At 35.5% G+C, this 17,852-nt stretch overlaps 1 protein-coding gene across 1 annotated transcript in view; it reads left to right on the forward strand.

Moving 5' to 3' along the window:
* The window catches only part of FAM227B (family with sequence similarity 227 member B), a 295,156-nt gene that overhangs the window by 31,997 nt on the left and 245,307 nt on the right, over positions 1-17,852 (forward strand). The window contains exons 6-9 of the mRNA XM_023227241.1: positions 4,883-5,114; positions 6,722-6,789; positions 16,059-16,094; positions 16,885-16,989. Coding sequence (XP_023083009.1) covers positions 4,883-5,114; positions 6,722-6,789; positions 16,059-16,094; positions 16,885-16,989 — 441 coding nt within the window. The remainder of the gene's footprint in view (positions 1-4,882; positions 5,115-6,721; positions 6,790-16,058; positions 16,095-16,884; positions 16,990-17,852) is intronic.

Here is a 17,852-nt window from a genome sequence, read left to right on the forward strand (position 1 = left end):
TGCTACAAAGAGAATAAAATACCTAGGAATCCAACTTACAAGGGATGTGAAGGAACTCTTCAAGGAGAACCACAAACCACTGCTCAATGAAATAAAAGAGGATGCAAACAAATGGAAGCATATTCCATGTTCATTGATAGGAAGAGTCAATATTGTGAAATGGCCATACTGCCCAAGGTAATTTATAGATTCAGTGCCTTCCCCATCAAGCTACCACTGACTTTCTTCAAAGAATTGGAAAAAAACTACCTTAAAGTTCATGTGGAACCGAAAAAGAGCCCACATAGCCAAGACAATCCTAAGCAAAAAGAACAAAGCTGGAGGTATCCCTCTCCCTGACTTCAAACTATACTGCAAGGCTACAGTAACCAAAACAGCATGGTACTGGTACCAAAACAGATATATAGACCAATGAAACAGAACAGAGGCCTCAGAAATAACACCACCCACCTACAACCATCTGATCTTTGACAAACCCAACAAAAACAAGAAATGGGGAAAGGATTTCTTATTCAATAAGTGGTGCTGGGAAAACTGGCTAGCCATATGTAGAAAGCTGAAATGGGATCCCTTCCTTACACTTTATACAAAAATTTACTCAATTTTTATTAAAGACTTAAATGTAAGGCCTAAAATCATAAAAACCCTAGAAGAAAACCTAGGCAATACCATTCAGGACATAGGCATGGGCAAAGACTTAATGGCTAAAACACCAAAAGCAATGGCAACAAAAGCCAAAATAGACAAATGGGATCTACTTTAAAACTAAAGAGCTTCTGCACAGCAAAAGAAACTATCATTACAGTGAACAGGCAACCTACAGATGGAAGAAAATTTTTACGATCTACTCATCTGACAAAGGGCTAATATCCAGAATCTACAAATAACTTAAACAAATTTACAAGAAAAAAACAACCCCATCAAAAAGTGGGCAAAGGATATGAGCAGGCACTTCTCAAAAGAAGACATTTATGCAGGCAACAGACAGATGAAAAAATGCTCATCATCACTGATCGTCAGAGAAATGCAAATCAAAACCACAATGAGATACCATCTCATTCCCGTTAGAATGGCAATCATTAAAAAGTCAGAAAACAACAGATGCTGGAGAGTATGTGGAGAAATAAGAACACTTTTACACTGTTGGTGGGAGTGTAAATTAGTTCAACCATTGTGGAAGACAGTGTGGCGATTCCTCAATGGTCTAGAACTAGAAATACCATTTGACCCAGCCATCCCATTACTGGGTATATACCCAAAGGATTATAAATCATGCTACTATAAAGACACATGCACACGTGTGTTTATTGCAGCACTATTCCCAATAGCAAAGACTTGGAAGCAACCCAAATGTCCATCAATGATAGATTGGATTAAGAAAATGTGGCACATATACACCATGAAATACTGTGTAGCCATAAAAAAGGATGAGTTCATGTCCTTTGCAGGGACATGGGTGAAGCTGGAAACCATTATTCTCAGCAAACTATCACAAGGACAGAAAACCAGGCACCACATGTTCTCACTCATAGGTGGGAATTAAACAATGAGAAAACTTGGACACAGGGCAGGGAACATCACACACTGGGGCCTATCAGTGGGTAGGAGCCTGGGGGAGGGATAGCATTATGAGAAATACCTAAGGTAAATGACGAGTTGATGGGTGCAGCAAACCAGCATAGCACATGTACACCTATGTTACAAACCTGCACATTATGCACATGTACCCTAAAACTTTAAAGTATTAAAAACAAGAAATTGAAGATAAGACAAGTAAATGGAAAAGTATCTTGTGTTTATGGATTAGATGAATTAATATTGTCAAAATGTCTACTACCCAATGTGACCTACATATTTAGTGCAATTTTTATCAAAATTTTAATGGCCTTTTTCACAAACATAGAAAAAAAATTCTAAAATTTGTGTGGAACCCAAAGATTTGTAATTGCCAAATCAATCTTGAATAAAAAGGAACAAAGCTGGTACTTGGGAGGCTGAGGCAGAAGAATGGCGTGAACCTGGGAGATGGGGCTTGCAGTGAACTGAGATTGCTCTGCTGTACTCCAGCCTGGGCAACAGAGCAACACTTCGTCTCACAAAAAAAAAAAAAGAAAAGAAAAAAAAGTAACAAAACTGGAGATATCACTACCTGACTTTTTTTTTTATTCTGTCACCCAGGCTGGGGTGTAGTGGTGTGATCATGGTTCACTGCAGCCTCAAATTCCTGGATTCAAACAATCCTCCCACCTCATCCTCCCTAGTAGCTGGGACTACAGGCATGTGCCACCATGCCTGGCCAAGTTTTTTTGTATATTTTAGAGACAGGGTTTCTCTGTGTTGCCCAGGCTGGTCTTGAATTCCTGTACTCAAGTGATTTACCCACGTCAGCCTCCCAAAGTGCTGAAATTACAGACATGAGCCACCTCACTCGACCCTCACTTATAAAATATACTACAAAGTTATAGTAATCAAGGCAACATGGTAATGACATAAAAACAGACATGTATAATAATAAAACTGAATACAGAACTCAGAAATAAGTCCACACATTTACAGTCAATTGATTTTTTACAGCAGTGTCAAGAATGCACAATGGAGACATGATAGTCTCTTCAGTAAATTTTGTTGGGACAACTGAGTATCCACACGCAGAAGAATCAGATTGAACCCTTATCTCACATAATATACAAAAATCAATGCAACATGGATTAAAGATTTAAATGTAAAACCAAAACTGTAAAACTACTAGAAGAAAACATAGGGGAAAAACTCCATAACATTGGTCTGTACAGTGAATTTTTGGATGTGAAACCAAAAGCACAGGCAAAAATAAATAAATGGGATAATATCAAACTAAAAATTTCTGCCCAGCAAGGGAAACAATCAAGAGTGAGAGAGACAACCTGTAGAATGGGTGAAAATATTTGAAAACCATAGATCTAATAAGGGCTTAATGCCCAAAATATGTAATGGGACTCAACTCTGTAGCAACAAAACTAATAACCTGATTTAAAAATGGGCAAAGGACTGGAATAGACATTTCTTAAAAGAAGACATCGAAACAGCCAACAGCAATGTGAAAAGATGATCAACATCATTAGTTATCTGGCAAATACAAATTAAAAGCACAGTGAGACATCACCTCACACCTGTTAGAATGGCTGTTATGAAAAAAACAAAAAATAACTAGATTTGACAAAAATGTAGAGAATGGAACATTTGAAAACTGCCGATGGGAATGTAAATTAATACAGCCGTTATGAAAAACCATAAGGATATTCCTCAAAAAATTATAATAGAGCTACCACGTGATCTAGCAATCTCATTTCTAAGGTAACATTCAAAGGGGATGATATGAATATGTCAAAGAGATGTCTGCACCCTGATGGTCATTACAGCATTATTCACAATATCCCAGATACGGAATCAACCTAAGTGCTTTTCAACATAAGAATGGAAAAAGAAAATGTGTTGTATGTGTGGCTATATATACGTAAAACACATTTTCTTTGTGGGTGTGTGTGTGTGTATACATGCACACATATTATACACACAGTAGAATATTAGAATATTATTCAGCCTTAAGAAAGAGGCTGGGCGCGGTGGCTTATGCCTCTAATCCCAGCACTTTGGAGGCCAAGGCGAGCGGATCATGAGGTCTGGAGTTTGAGACCAGCCTGGCCAACATAGCAAAACCGTATCTCTTTTAAAAAATATAAAAATTAGTTGGGCATGGTGGTGCATGCCTGTAATCCCAGCTACTTGGGAGGCTGAGACAGGAGAATCGCTTGAACCTGGGAGGTGGAGGTTGTGATGAGCCGAGATCATGCCACTGCACTCCAACTTGGGCAACAGAACAAGACTCCATCAGGAAGGAAGGGAGGGAGGGAGGGAGGGAGTCTGTCTCTATTTTTGACAATGTAGATGAGCTTGGAGGACAGGATGCTTTGTAAAAAATAAGCCAGGCACCAAAAGGAAACTGTGGCATGATCTCACTTATAAGTGGAATGTATAAAAATGGAACTCATAGGAGCAGAAAGTAGAATGGAGTCTTACTGGGGCTTGTGAAAGAAAAGGAGAAATGGATTAAAGGGTGCAAAGTTTCAGACAGAATAGATAAATTCTGGGAATCTGTTGGTCATCATCATCATCATAGTTAATAATAGTGTATTGTGTACTTGAAAATTGCTAAAAGAGTGGATCTTAAATGTTCTCAACACACATGTTAACTGTGCGAGGTGATGGATATGTTAATTACCTTTTTGGCAATCATTGCACAGTTAATACATCTATCAAAGCTTCACATTGTGCACTATAAATATTTAAAATTTTATGCTTTAATAAAACTAGAAAAAAATGAAAATAAATTAAAATTATCTCTTCTAATCTTCCCCCTTCGCATCCCCACAGATACTATGGAACAGGCGTAGACTGAAAGGGACCAAAGAGACATGAAGTCAAAACCTAACATTTTTATTCTGAACTAGATTCTTTTGCTATAAAGGGCATAATTGGCTCCACTGAAATTTGAATAGAGTCTTTGTATTAAATATAAATAATGTATCAGTGCCAATTTCCTGATTTTAATGGTTGCATTTATTATGTAGGAGAGTGTTTTTGGTTTTTGGAACTATACATTGAAGTTTTAAAGGATGATGGGCTATCATATAAGCAAATTATTCTGAAATGATTTAGGAAAATAGTTTTAGTAAAGCACTTGTAACTTTTATGATGTTTGTGATTGTTTCAAATTTTTAAAAAGTAATTTAAAAACAATTCTGTGGAATAAAATCTCAATTATAGCTCATTGGTTTTGAACTCTTATTATTTTAATTCATTAAAAATGACTTAAGCTGTATTCTCTCTTTCACATTTTTTGCAGGATTATTGGCCAAGGGAAATCCATTTTAGAGATGACGATGAATGGTCATGCACTCTGAAAAAAATAAAAGAAGATAGTTCATTTGTTTCAATTTATACACACCTATGGGAAAATGTTCCTCGAATATTTGAAGCACTTTTGATCATGGAATCAAAATTAAAGGAATATTCACTTATTTTGCAAAACCACACCTCTAAAATATTTAAGTGGAAAAGCATGATTTCTGAGACAAGTGAGCCTTATTTATTTTTATCTTTTATAGAAATGGAGTCTCACTATGTTTCCCAGGCTGGTCTCCGAATCTTGGCCTAAAGTGATCCTCCTGAGTCACCCTCCAAAAGTGTTGGAATTACAAGCATAAGCCAGTGCACCTGGCCAGTCCTTATTTTTTGTATTAGTAAAGTAATGGTTGGTCAGCTGTCTGTGTGTGTATGTTTGTGTGTAATCTCATAAATAATGAAATTCTAAGGTATAAAATAAATTTTAAAAATATTTTATTTTAAAACCTCTTCGTTTCAAAATGGTTCAATACAGATTTTTTTAGTTGAACATAAATATGTGGTTTCAAAGGAAGTATTACTAAAAGCCTTAAAACAGTTGTTAAACTGTTAAGCTTTTGTTAAATTGAAGTAGAGGTACAGAGTATTACAAAAACAGGAGAGCAAGATTGCATCAACTAATATTCTTACTGGAAACAAACATATCAGCAAGGGTCAGGATAGAACAGAAATATCTAAAACTGAAAGTAAAAGGAGTGATAGTTAGCCTATATGAGCTCGCAGGCTAGTTTGTAGGAGTCGCTGGTATTCACTATGGAATAACTGAATGAATGACAAAGCATACAGCAAGTAATGATAATTTTTACTTTTCGATATTTGTACAACATTTTTCTTATCTAATTGTATGAACATTTCCAGAATAGTTTTAAATACTTATTCTTGTCTTATTCTTGATTTAATGGGCAAATTTGTCATATAGATGTCTTGAAAATGATACCAATTGTACTTATAAAGTAGTTTTAGATATCAAATTAGATTCATTATGTTATTTTGGTATTTAATATTCTTTTTTGGACTTAGATTTGTGTAATTCTGAAGATGTGTTTAAATACACTTCAAAATTAACTTTTTAAATTTTCGTGTTTAAATTGTACATTTTTAAATTTTTATATTTTTTAATGTATAAAAGTTATATATAGCTTCTGTGTATGTATATATAAATACACAAACATGTATATATCTTGTATACACACATACACACAGACACCCGTGTGTGCATATAAATTCATCTCATAATGAAATAAAAATCCACAAGTAAAGTATGAACATATCCTTTTATATCTTCCTCCTGTTTTTTAAAAAAGGTAATGTTTTATATACATATTGTCCTCAATATGTAGATATCAGAACTTGGATTCAAGTCTGTCTAAGTTATCTGACTTCAGAGCCCCCCATATTGTCTCACTGGACCATGATCTACAGTACTGCACTTTATTGAAATTAAGGTGACCATGAAACAACCAAGTGTAAGTGGCTGAGCTATTTGAAAAATGTGGACTTTTTTAGGAGAGACGGATTGACGTAAAACTTTAGACATAGGAGTAAGTGCCACAGACATGTTAGTTGGAACATGATATTTCAGAAAAAGGAAACAAGATATACTTTATATAATAATTCCAATTATTAATTCAACTAACAGTGTGTATTAACATATGCTTATCAAAATTGCTAGTTGATTTCATTGAATAATTTTGTATATCATTTACTTAAAGTATTTAAAATTTTATTTTTAGAGGAGGTACATATATATAATATAATGTGAATTCTTATTTTCTTAAAGGTTCTTATAGAAAATTGGAAAGATATGGGGAATTTCTAAAGAAGTACCATAAGAAAAAAAACATAATGGTATGGTATCTATGTTTTTATCATCTTTGAAAATTGGATTTTCACAGAAAATATAAACACTACATTTCCACAGATGAGCACTGATAACATTTTTGTAAATGTCCTTTTAGTCTACTGTTACCAATCTATCATCTATCTCTATATTTTAAAGATAGCTGTGCTTACCTTCTTTTCATACTCAGTATTATTGAGTATTGGCATCTTAACATAACTACAAGTTATTTGAAGACTTATTTCAAGGTATACTGTTCCATTTTTTGGTTATTTAATAATTTATAACATACTTAGTAGTGCAGGTCCCCTTTCAGCCCTCTTCTTTTAGAAAATTAATTTTTTGATGACCTTTAGATTACTTTGACAATTTTAAAAATCTTCGAGATTTTGATAAAAATGGCAAGTCTTTTGAATTACTTTCAGATACTTAGTCTTTTTAAAAATATGTTCTAAATTTATATAATGTTAGAGCTAGAAAAACTGTGTGTCACCATTGGTCTAGCCATCTCATTTAATGCTTTATTTTTAAAATTTAAACTTTTATTTTCAGTTCAGGAGTACATGTGCAGGTTTGTTATATAAATAAACTTGTGACATGTGGGTTTGTTATACAGATTATTTTGTCACCCAGGTGTTAAACTTAGTGTCCATTAGTTATTTTTCCTGATTTTCTGCCTCCTCCTGCCATCCACCCTTCGATAGGCCTCAGTGTCTGTTGTTCCCCTCTATGAGTTCATGTGTTCTCATAATTTAGCTCCCACTTATAAGTGAGAGCATGCAGTATTTGTTTTTCTGTTCCTGCATTAGTTTGCTAAGGATAATGGCCTCCAGCTGGATCCATATACCTGCAAAGGACATGATCTTGTTGTTTCTTACGGCTGCATAGTATTCCATGGTGTCTATATACCACATTTTCTTTATGCCGTCAACCACTGATAGACATTTGGGTTGATTCCATGCTTTTGCTATTGTGAATAGTGCTGCAGTGAACATATATTTGCATGTGTCTTTATGGTAGAATGATATATATTCCTTTTCTTTCAAAAATCATCAAACTGCTTCCCACAGTGGCTGAACTAATTTATATTCCCACGAGCTGTGTATTATAAGCATTCCCTTCTCTCTACAACCTCGTCAGCTTCTGTTATTTTTTGACTTTTTAATAATAGTTATTCTGACGGGTGCGAGATGGTATCTCATTGTGGTTTTGACTTGCACTTCTCTAATGATCAGTGATGTCGAGCTTTTTTCATGTTTGTTTGCTGCATATATGTTTTCTTTTGAAAGTTGTTAGTTCATGCCTTTTGCCCACTTTTTAATGGGGTTATGTGCTTTTTTCTTGTTAAGTTCCATATGAGTTTTGGATATTAAACCTTTGTAAGATGCGTAGTTTGAAAATATTTTCTCCCATTCTGTAGGTTGGTTGTTTACTCTGTTGGTAATTTATTTTGCTATGCAAAAGCTCTTTAGTTCAATTGGATCCTATTTGTCAATTTTTGCTTTTGTTGCGATTGCATTTGGCATCTTTGTCATGAAATCTTTGCCCATACCTATGTCCAGAATGGTATGACCTAGGTTGTCTTCCAGGGTTTTCATAGTTTTGGGTGTATAAGGTGCAAGGAAAGGGTTCAGTTTCAATCTTCTGCATATGGCTAGCCAGTTATCCCAGCACTATTTATTGAATAGAGAGTCCTTTTCCCATTGCTGGTTTTTGTCGGCTTTGTCAAAGATCAGATAGTTGTAGATATGTGGCCTTATTTATGGGTTCTTTATTCTGTTCCATCGGTCTATGTGTCTGTTTTTGTACCAGTTCCATGCTGTTTGGGTGGCTGTAGCCCTGTAGTTTATAATAGTTTGAAGTTAAGTAGCATGAACAGCTTTGTTGTTTTTGCTTAGGATTGTCTTGGGTATTTGAGCTCTTTTTTTGGTTCCATATGAATTTAAAAATAGCCTTTTCTAGTTCTGTGAAGAATGTGATTGGTAGTTTAATAGGAATGGCATTGAATCTACAAATTGCTTTGGGCAGTGTGGTCATTTTAACGATACTGATTCTTCCTGTTCATAAGCATGGAATGTTTTTCCATTTGTTTGTGTCATCTCTGATTTCTTTGAGAAGTGTTTCGTAGTTCTTGTAGAGATCTTTCACCTCCCTGGTAAGCAGTATTCCTAGATATTTTTGTGTGTCTGTGGCAATCGTGAATGGGATTGTGTTTCTGATTTGGCTCTTGGCTTGACTGTTGTTGTTATGTAGGAGTACTAGTGATTTTTATACATTAATTTTGTATCCTGAGACTTCGCTGAAGTTGTTTATCAGCTTAAGGAGCCTTTGAGACTATGGGGTTTTCTAGGTATAGGATCATGTCATCTGAAAACAGGGTAGTGTGACTTCCTTTCTATTTCTATTTGGACTTCCTTCCTTCCTTTCTTTCTGTTGCCTGATAGCTCTGACTAGGGCTTCCAATACTATGTTCAATAGAAGTGGTGAGAGAGGGCATCCTTGTCTTGTGCCGGTTTTCAAGGGGAATGCTTCCAGCTTTTGCCCATTTATTATGACATTGGCTGTAAGTTTCTCATAGATGGCTATTATTATTTTGAGGTATGTACCTTCAATATATAGTTTAATGAGAGTTTTTCACATGAAAGGGTGTTGAATTTTATTGAAAGCCTTTTCTGCATCTATTGAGGTAATCATGTAGTTTTTTATTTTAGTTTTATTTACGTAATGAATCACATTTATTGATTTGCATATGTTGATCCAACTTTGCATCCCAAGGATAAAGCCTTCTTGATTGTGGTGGATAGGCTTTTTGATGTACTGCTGGATTCAATTTGCCAGTATTTTGTTGACGATTTTCACATCAATGTTCATCAAGAATATTGGCCTGTAGTTCTCTTTTTTTGTTGTATCTCTGCCCGGTTTTAGTAATAGGATGATGCTGGCCTCATAGAATAAGTTAGGGAGGAGTCCTTCTTCCTTAATTTTTTGGAATAGTTTCAGCAGGTATGGTATCAGCTCTTCTTTGTAAATCTGGTAGAATTCAGTTGTGAATCTTTCTGGTCCTGGCTTTAATAGGTTGATAGGCTATTTATTACTGATTCAATTTCAGACCTCATTATTGGTCTGTTCAGGGATTCAGTTTCTTTTTGGCTCAGTCTTGGGAGGGTTATCAGTTTCTTCCAGATTTTCTAGTTTATGTGCACGGAGGCATTTATAGTAGTCTCTGATGGTTCTATTTCTGTGGGGTCAGTGGTGATATCCCCCTTATCATTTCTTTTTTATTTTTTTGCAAATTGAAAGCAAGTTTATTTAAAAAATAAAGGGATGAAAAAATGACTACTCCATAGGCAGAGCAGCCCAAAGGACTGCTGGTTGCCCATTTTTATGGTTATTTTTGATGATATGCTAAACAAGGGGTGGATTATTCAAGCCTCCCCTTTTTAGACCAAAAAGGGTAACTTCCTGACATTGCCATGTCATTTGTAAACTGTGATGGCACTGGTGGGAGTGTAGCAGTGAGGATGACTTGAGGTTGGTCACTCTCATTGCCATTTTGGTTTTGGTGGGTTTTGGCTGCCTCCTTTACTGCAACCTGTTTTATCAGCAAGGTCTTTATGATCTGTAAACCTTTGTTCTGACCTCCTATTCCCTTATCATTTCTGATTGTGTTTATTTGATTCTTCTCTCTTTTCCTCTTTATTAGTCTAGCTAGCAGTCTATTTTGTTAATTAAAAAAAAAAAAAAAAAAACAGGAGTTGTCCTGGATTCGTTGATCTTTTTAATGTTTTTTTGTGCCTCAGTCTCCTTCAGCTCAACTCTGATTTTGGTTATTTTTTGTCTTCTACTAGCTTTGGGGTTGGTTTTCTTTTGGTTCCCTGGTTTTTTTAGTTGTGATGTTAGGTTGTTAACTTCGGATCTTTTTTGACTTTTCGATGTCAGCATTTAGTGATATAAATTTCCCTCTTAACACTGCCTTAGCTGTGTCCCAGAGATTCTGGTATGTTATATCTTTGTTCTCATTAGTTTCAAAGGACTTCTTGATTTCTGCCTTAATTCCATTTTTTTTTTCCCTAAAAGTCCTTCAGTAGCAGGTTATTCAATTTCCATGTAATTGTATGGTTTTGAGTGAATTTCTTAGTCTTGATTTCTAATTTGATTGCTGTATAGTTCAAGAGACTGTCATGAATTCAGTTCTTTTGCATTTGCTGAGGAGTGTTTTACTTCCAATTATGTGATCGATTTTAGAGTATTTCCCATGTGGGCAATGAGAATGTGTATTCTATTATTTTGGAGTGGTGAGTTCTGTAGATGTCTACCAGGTCCATTTGACCCAGTGCTGGGTTTAGGTCCTGAATACCTTTGTTAATTTTCTGCCTCAGTGCTCTGTCCTAATACTGTCAGTGGGCTGTTAAAAGTCTTCCAGTATTACTGTATGGGAGTTTAAGTCTCTTTGAAGGTCTCTAAGAGCTTGCTTTATGAATCTGGTTGTTCCTGTTTTGGGTGCATACATATTTAGGATAGTTAGGTCTTGTTGAATTGAGACTTTTACTGTTATGTAATTCCCTTGTCTTTTTTGATATTTTTGGTTTAAAGTCTGTTTTGTCTGAAATTAGGATTGCAACTCCTGCTTTTTTCTGTTTCTCAGTTTCTTGGTAAATTTTTCTCCATTTCTTTACTTTGAGCCTGTGTGTGTCATTGCATGCAAGATGGGTCTCTTGAAGATAGCATACTAATGCATCTTGGTTCTTTATCCAGCTTTCCACTCTGTGCCTTTTAATGGGGGCATTTAGCCCCCATTTACATTCAAGGTTAGTATTGATATGTGTTGATTTGATCCTGTCATCATGATGTTAGCTTGTTATTATGCAGATTTGTTTATGTGTTTGCTTTATAGTGTCACTGGTGTATGTACTGCAAGCAGGTGCAGCCAGGCTGGGGCCCTGGGAGAGACCAGCAGACCATGGGGTGCCCAAGATGGATTGGCCCCATCTTTTGGGCAAGGTGACCTTGTATAGTTCAGGTCTGACAGTTCCTCTAGGGCTGTTGTCTTGTTGTTAGTTGGTTATTATGCAGACCTGATTGTGTGGGTGCTTTTTAGTGTCATTGGTGTATGTACTTAAATAATGTTTTTCTGGTGGCTAGTAACAGTCTTTGATTTCCGTATTTAGCACTCCCTGAAGGACCTCTTGCAAGGCAGGTGTGTTGGTAACGAATTCCTTTAACATTTGCTTATCTGAAAAAGATCTTATTTCTCCTTCACTTATGAAGCTTAGTTTGGCTAGATAGGAAATTCTTAGTTGGAATTTCTTTTCTTTAAGAATACTGAATACAGCTGGGTACAGTGGCTCAGCCTGTAATCCAGCACTTTGAGAGGCCGAGGCAGGTGGATGACGTGAGGTCAAGAATTTGAGACCATCCTGACCAACATGGTGAAACCCCATCTCTACTAAAAATACAAAATTAGCTAGGTGTGGTGGTGCATAATCCCAGCTACTTGGGAGGCTGAGGTAGGAGAATCACTTGAACCCAAGAGGGGGAGGTTGCAGTGAGCCAAGATTGTGCCACTGCACTCCAGCCTGGGCAACAAGAGCAAAACTCTGTCTCAAAAAAAAAAAAAAAAAAAAAAAAAAAAAAAAAAAAAAAAAAAAAAAGAATACTGAATATAGGCCCCCAATCTCTTCTGGCTTGTAGGATTTTTGCTGAAAAGTCTGCTGTTAGCCTGGTGAGATTCCCTTTGTAGGTTTACCTGCCCTTCTTTCTAGCTGCATTTAATATTTTTTCTTTCATGTCAGCCTTGGAGAATCTGATAACTATGTGTCTTGTGGATGGTCATCTTGTATAGTATCTCACAAGAGTTCTCTCTGTTTCCTGAATTTAAATGTTGGCCTCTCTGACGAGGTTTGGGAAATTATCATGGATGATGTCCTGAAATATGTTTTACAAGTTCCTTTTCTCTCCCTCTTTTTCAGGAACACTAGTGAGTATAGATTTGATCTCTTCACATAATCTTATATTTCTCAGAGGTTTTGTTCATTATTTTTTATTTATTTTTGTGTGACTGAGTTATTTCTGAGAAGCAATCTTTGAGGTCTGAGATTCATTCCTCAGCTTGGTCTATTCTGCTGTTAATACTTGTGATTGTATTATTAAATACTTGTAATGTGTTTTTCAGCTCTGTCAGTTCAGTTTGGTTCTTTCTTAAAATTATCGTTTCAACCTTCAGCTCCTGTATTGTTTTATTGTAATCCTTAGATTCTTTGGAGTCGGTTTCAGTTTCTCCTGAATTTTCATGATCTTTATTTCTAGCCGTGTTCTGAATTCTTTGCCTGTTATTTCAACCATTTCAACCTGGTTAAGCACCATTAGTGGAACTAGTGCAGACATTTGGAGGAAAAAGACGCTTTGGCTTTTTGAATTGCCAGAGTTCTTGTGCTGATTCTTTTTCATCTGTGTGGGCTGATGTTCCTTTAACTGTGGTGTAGTTTGAGTGTAGTCAGTTGACTTTGTTTCTGGATATTTTCCGAGGGCTGAGACTTTGTCTTGGGTGTTTTTTGTAGCTGAATTATTGTCGTTAGTGTTATCGGGAAATGTATTTGCACAATATTTTTAGTGTTGAAGTTTGGGATGTGATTCAGTAGATGGTGCTTAAACATACTGGTTAGTAGCTAGGCACTTGCTCAGCCAAATGGTTCTTCTGTATTTCCTCACATTTACAAGGCATGCTCCTTTCAAAGAAGTTTTAAAATTCTGACTACTTAATTTTATCAAATGACTTTTCAAAATCTATTGAAATGGCCTTTAGGTAAATTATACTAACAAAAGTTTTAATAGTTATTCTTTTTGTTAAATATAAAAGTTTTATTGGATTTATCAATCAGAATTTTAACATGTATTTATATTTTTGTGGTCTCATTTTTCAGGTTATATGACCAAAAACTATGGTTTTTGTTACTGCAACTCTGCTGCTTGAAAACTTCCACTGTTTTTTTTCCTCCTGAAGAATAAACCTTGGAGATTAACCTTAACATTTAATTAAATCTGACTTCATCTTTTTTATTGATACATAATCATTGTACCCATTTACAGGGTACATGTGATAGTTTGATGCATGCATGCAATGTATAATGATCAAATCAGGTTATTTAGAATCGTTTTTGTGTCAGGAATATTTCAAACCTTCTTTTATAGCTATTTTGAAATATATAAGACATTGTTGCTAACTATAGTTGCCCTACTATGCTATCAAACAGTAGAACTTAACTATTCTAAATAACTATATGTTTTTACACATTAACCAACCTCTCTTAATCCCCTCCACTCCCCCAACACCCTTCTCACAGCCTCTGGTAACCACCATTCTACTCTATACCTCCACAAGATAAACTTTTTAAGTGCCCACATATGAGTAAGAACACATAATACTTGTCTTTCTGTGCCTGTCTTATTTCACTTAACAGACAACCTCCAGTTTTATCCATATTGCTGCAAATGACAGGATTTCATTCATTTAATGGCTACATAATATTCCATTGTGTATATATGCCACATTTTATCTATTTATCCTTTGATGGAAACTTAGGTTGGTTCTATATCTTAGCTGTAGTGAATAGTGTTCCAGTAAACCTGAGAGTGCAAGTATCCCTTTGATTTCCTCTCTTTTGGAGAGACACTGAGTAGCAGGATTGCTGGACTAATTGTATGATAGTTCTATTTTTAGTTTTTTGAGAAACCTCTGTGCTGTTTTCCATGATAGCTGTACTAATTTACATTCCCACCAACAGTATTATAAGAATTCTCTTTTCTCTTCATCCTTACTAGCATTTGTTGTTTTTTGGTAATAGCCATTCCAACTTGGATAAGATGATGTTTCATTGTGGGTTTGACTTGCACTTCTCTGATGATTTGTGATGTTGAACGTTTTTCATAGTGTGTCTTCTTTTGAGAAATGTATATTCAGATCCTTTACCCACTTTTTGATGGTATTATTTGTTATTTATTTTTGCTGTTGAGTTGTTCTAGTTCCTTGAATACTAATATATTCTGGATATTAGTCTCTTATTAAATAAATGGTTTGCAAACATTTTCTCCCATTACACAGGTTGTCTCATCACTCTGTTAATTGTTTCCTTTGTTGTACGGAAGCCTCCTATTTTAATATAGTCCCATTTCTGACCCCATCTTTATTGATCTATAACTTTCAAGCACCTAGCCTTCTTTCCAATCATATTTGATCTCATTTTTCCTAAAAAGTCTCTCTTTCTTATTCTTGTGTACACTTTAAAAAATGAGAATAATATGATCCTCTTTCTGGAAGCAATACATCATTCTTTCTAATTTGTTTTATATGTCATATGTCATCTCCTTTCTGAAATATGTGTATGTGTAATATGTGTGTATATGTGGTATTGTGTGTGTTAAACTTACTTGTAAGCTTAGTTATTATTGGAGTAAGTAAGAATGTGGAAATTAACTTGCTATCTATCTATGTCTGTCTATAGTATATATATATATTATATATGTTTTATATATATGTAAACATGACTAGATGATCAAAAACTAATCTATGTGTATAAAGCAGTATAGTAGACATTAAAATTTGCCACCCAGATTCCCTTTCAAAGAAGGATCTGTGCTCTACGGGCTAAGAGTGCTGTTAAGGGACACCCTTCAACTGTCAGTCCCTTCATTGGTTTCCTGACCTCCAGAGAACTTCCTCTTCTGAGGAAGCTTCTTTCCAGGAACCATCCAGTGACTGCTCAAGTTGGAGCAGAAAGGCTTGGCTATTTCAGTCCAATGAAGGACAACTATGATCGGTACTTTCAGCTCTAGAACTCTTCTTCGAGCCAGTTGTGGCTATTAGGCCTCCATCATAGCTAATTTCTCCATCTGCCCAATCCTGCCTCTTCCCTTGACTGCCAAAGGCATTGATTCCAAAGGCATTCACAATAAACATTCTGAACACTAAACTTCCCCAGAGAGTCTATTTCCCAGGAACCTAACTGTAATAAGTAGTTTGTTTATTACAGTCCTTATCTCTATTTGTTTTGTTTGTGTATGTATCTGATTCCATTTTTGAACCATAACTAGTTTGAGGGCAAGGGTCATCTTTGAATTTCTGGTATTAAACACAGCAACAGTATTTTAGGCCTCTGTAGAATATATATATACGCACATGTATCTATATTTATCTATGCATACTAGTTAACTAAACAAATTTACTAAATGTAAAATTTCTTTAATTTAGAGTTTTAAAGATTTTATTTAAAATGTTTTCCAGCTTTCAGATGAAATGGAGACAGAGAAGAATATAGAGGTACTTAAAATTTCTGTTCTGCCAGATTGTATATCAAGTGTATTATGTAGGACTAAAATAATGTTTACAACAATATAAATATAGTTCTAAATATAGAGAGAGGTACCAGAGGAGAGGGTTGGAAACAGGTATAGAAGCTTTTTCTTTCTGCCTAGTCTTTATTTACTTGTGTGTAGTCTAGCTAAAATTCTTGATCACTTGAGTTTATGTCAAAATTAGTTCTGAAATATGATTTTGTTTTTATTTTAGGTATGGCATATGAATGTACCAGGGTTTTTAATTTCAGAGAAGCAGAACATATGAAGGTTTTTCTTTTTTTTTTTTTTGCAGGGGGTGTGGGGAATGGAGCCTCACTCTGTGGTCCAGGCTGGAGTGCAGTGGCACAACGTTGGCTCACTGCAACCTCTGCCTTCCAGGTTCAAGTGATTCTCCTGCCTCAACCTCCCAAGTAGCTGTGATTACAGGTGCATGCCACCATGCACAGCTAATTTTTGTATTTTTAATAGAGATGGAGTTTCACCATGTTGTCCAGGCTGGTCCCGAACTCCTGACCTCAAGTGATCCACCCACTTTGGCCTCCCCATGTGCTGGGATTACAGGTGTGAGCCACCATATCTGGCCGAAGGTGTTTCTTAGATGGGATATATAATTTTTAGTTAATTTAGTAAAAAGAAGTAAAATAATTATGTTAATGAGTCATAGTTAAATGTTGGTCTTCTGTAGTTATACGAGTCTACTATATTGAGAAGAGTGAAATATTTACTCTCCTGTTTTATTTTCCTCTTTCTAGGGTTGCAGCTTCACAGGATTCAAAGCAAATGAACTTACTAAGCTACCCAGACATTTGGATGCCGAACGAATTTATCTTTTTATTTTAAAAGCCCATAATTTTGATGTATGTAAATATTTCATTTTATCGTAGGATAAATTTTGACAGTATGATTTAATGAATCAGACCTATATTTAAAGCTATGAGAAATTAGGTGTTCAGCAAGATTTGATCCTTTGGGCATTAAATTTGGCAGGAAAGACAAGTGATGTTTCTAACCCACTGATTACCAGAAAAGAATGTTTTAAAGTCTGTGTTACTGCTTTGGGACCCTGAGGTTGCTAGTGTGCACTGGCTTGGCATGTAACCGTAACAGGTGTGTTTTCCTTCTTGTCTGTTCCTGCTCTGTCAGCTCAGGATGTTTTAGCCTGATCATTTTTGATCCTGAAATAAGTTGTGAGTGCCCTTCTTCACAACCCTTCTGGGTGTTTCTTTTGAGTCTCCAAGTGTCTGTGGGAATTTTTGGGTAGTATCCCTATAGGGTAACCAAACGATGAAAAACTGCAGGTGTTGGGAGGTCATTAGATCAATAACCAGTGAATACCAGGGCTAAAATGAGGATAAGATGGTTACCTGGTAAAACTGCTCATTTTGCCCTCCGTGACTAAATTATCCATGATTAAATGGATACATTGCCATTTAATCCAATTTTGATTAATTGCTTGCTTAGAAAGAACACTAGACAGGCTTAGGATAGGGGCTTATTGGAATAGAAGTCCCTGATTGTTTATATTTGTCCTCACTGGAAAAGGTGGAAATAATGGCATGAATCTTACATGTTTGCTGTTCTTGGTTGTCCTTTTGATATCTACTAGCCAAATATGGTTATTGAGCATGTGAAATGTGGCTAGTATGACTGAGGAGCTGAATTTTTTATTGTATTTCTTTTAACTACTTTATATATAAATCTAAAAACTAAATTTCATTTA

The sequence above is a fragment of the Piliocolobus tephrosceles genome, chromosome 6 (assembly GCF_002776525.5).
Source record: "Piliocolobus tephrosceles isolate RC106 chromosome 6, ASM277652v3, whole genome shotgun sequence".
NCBI lineage: Eukaryota > Metazoa > Chordata > Mammalia > Primates > Cercopithecidae > Piliocolobus > Piliocolobus tephrosceles.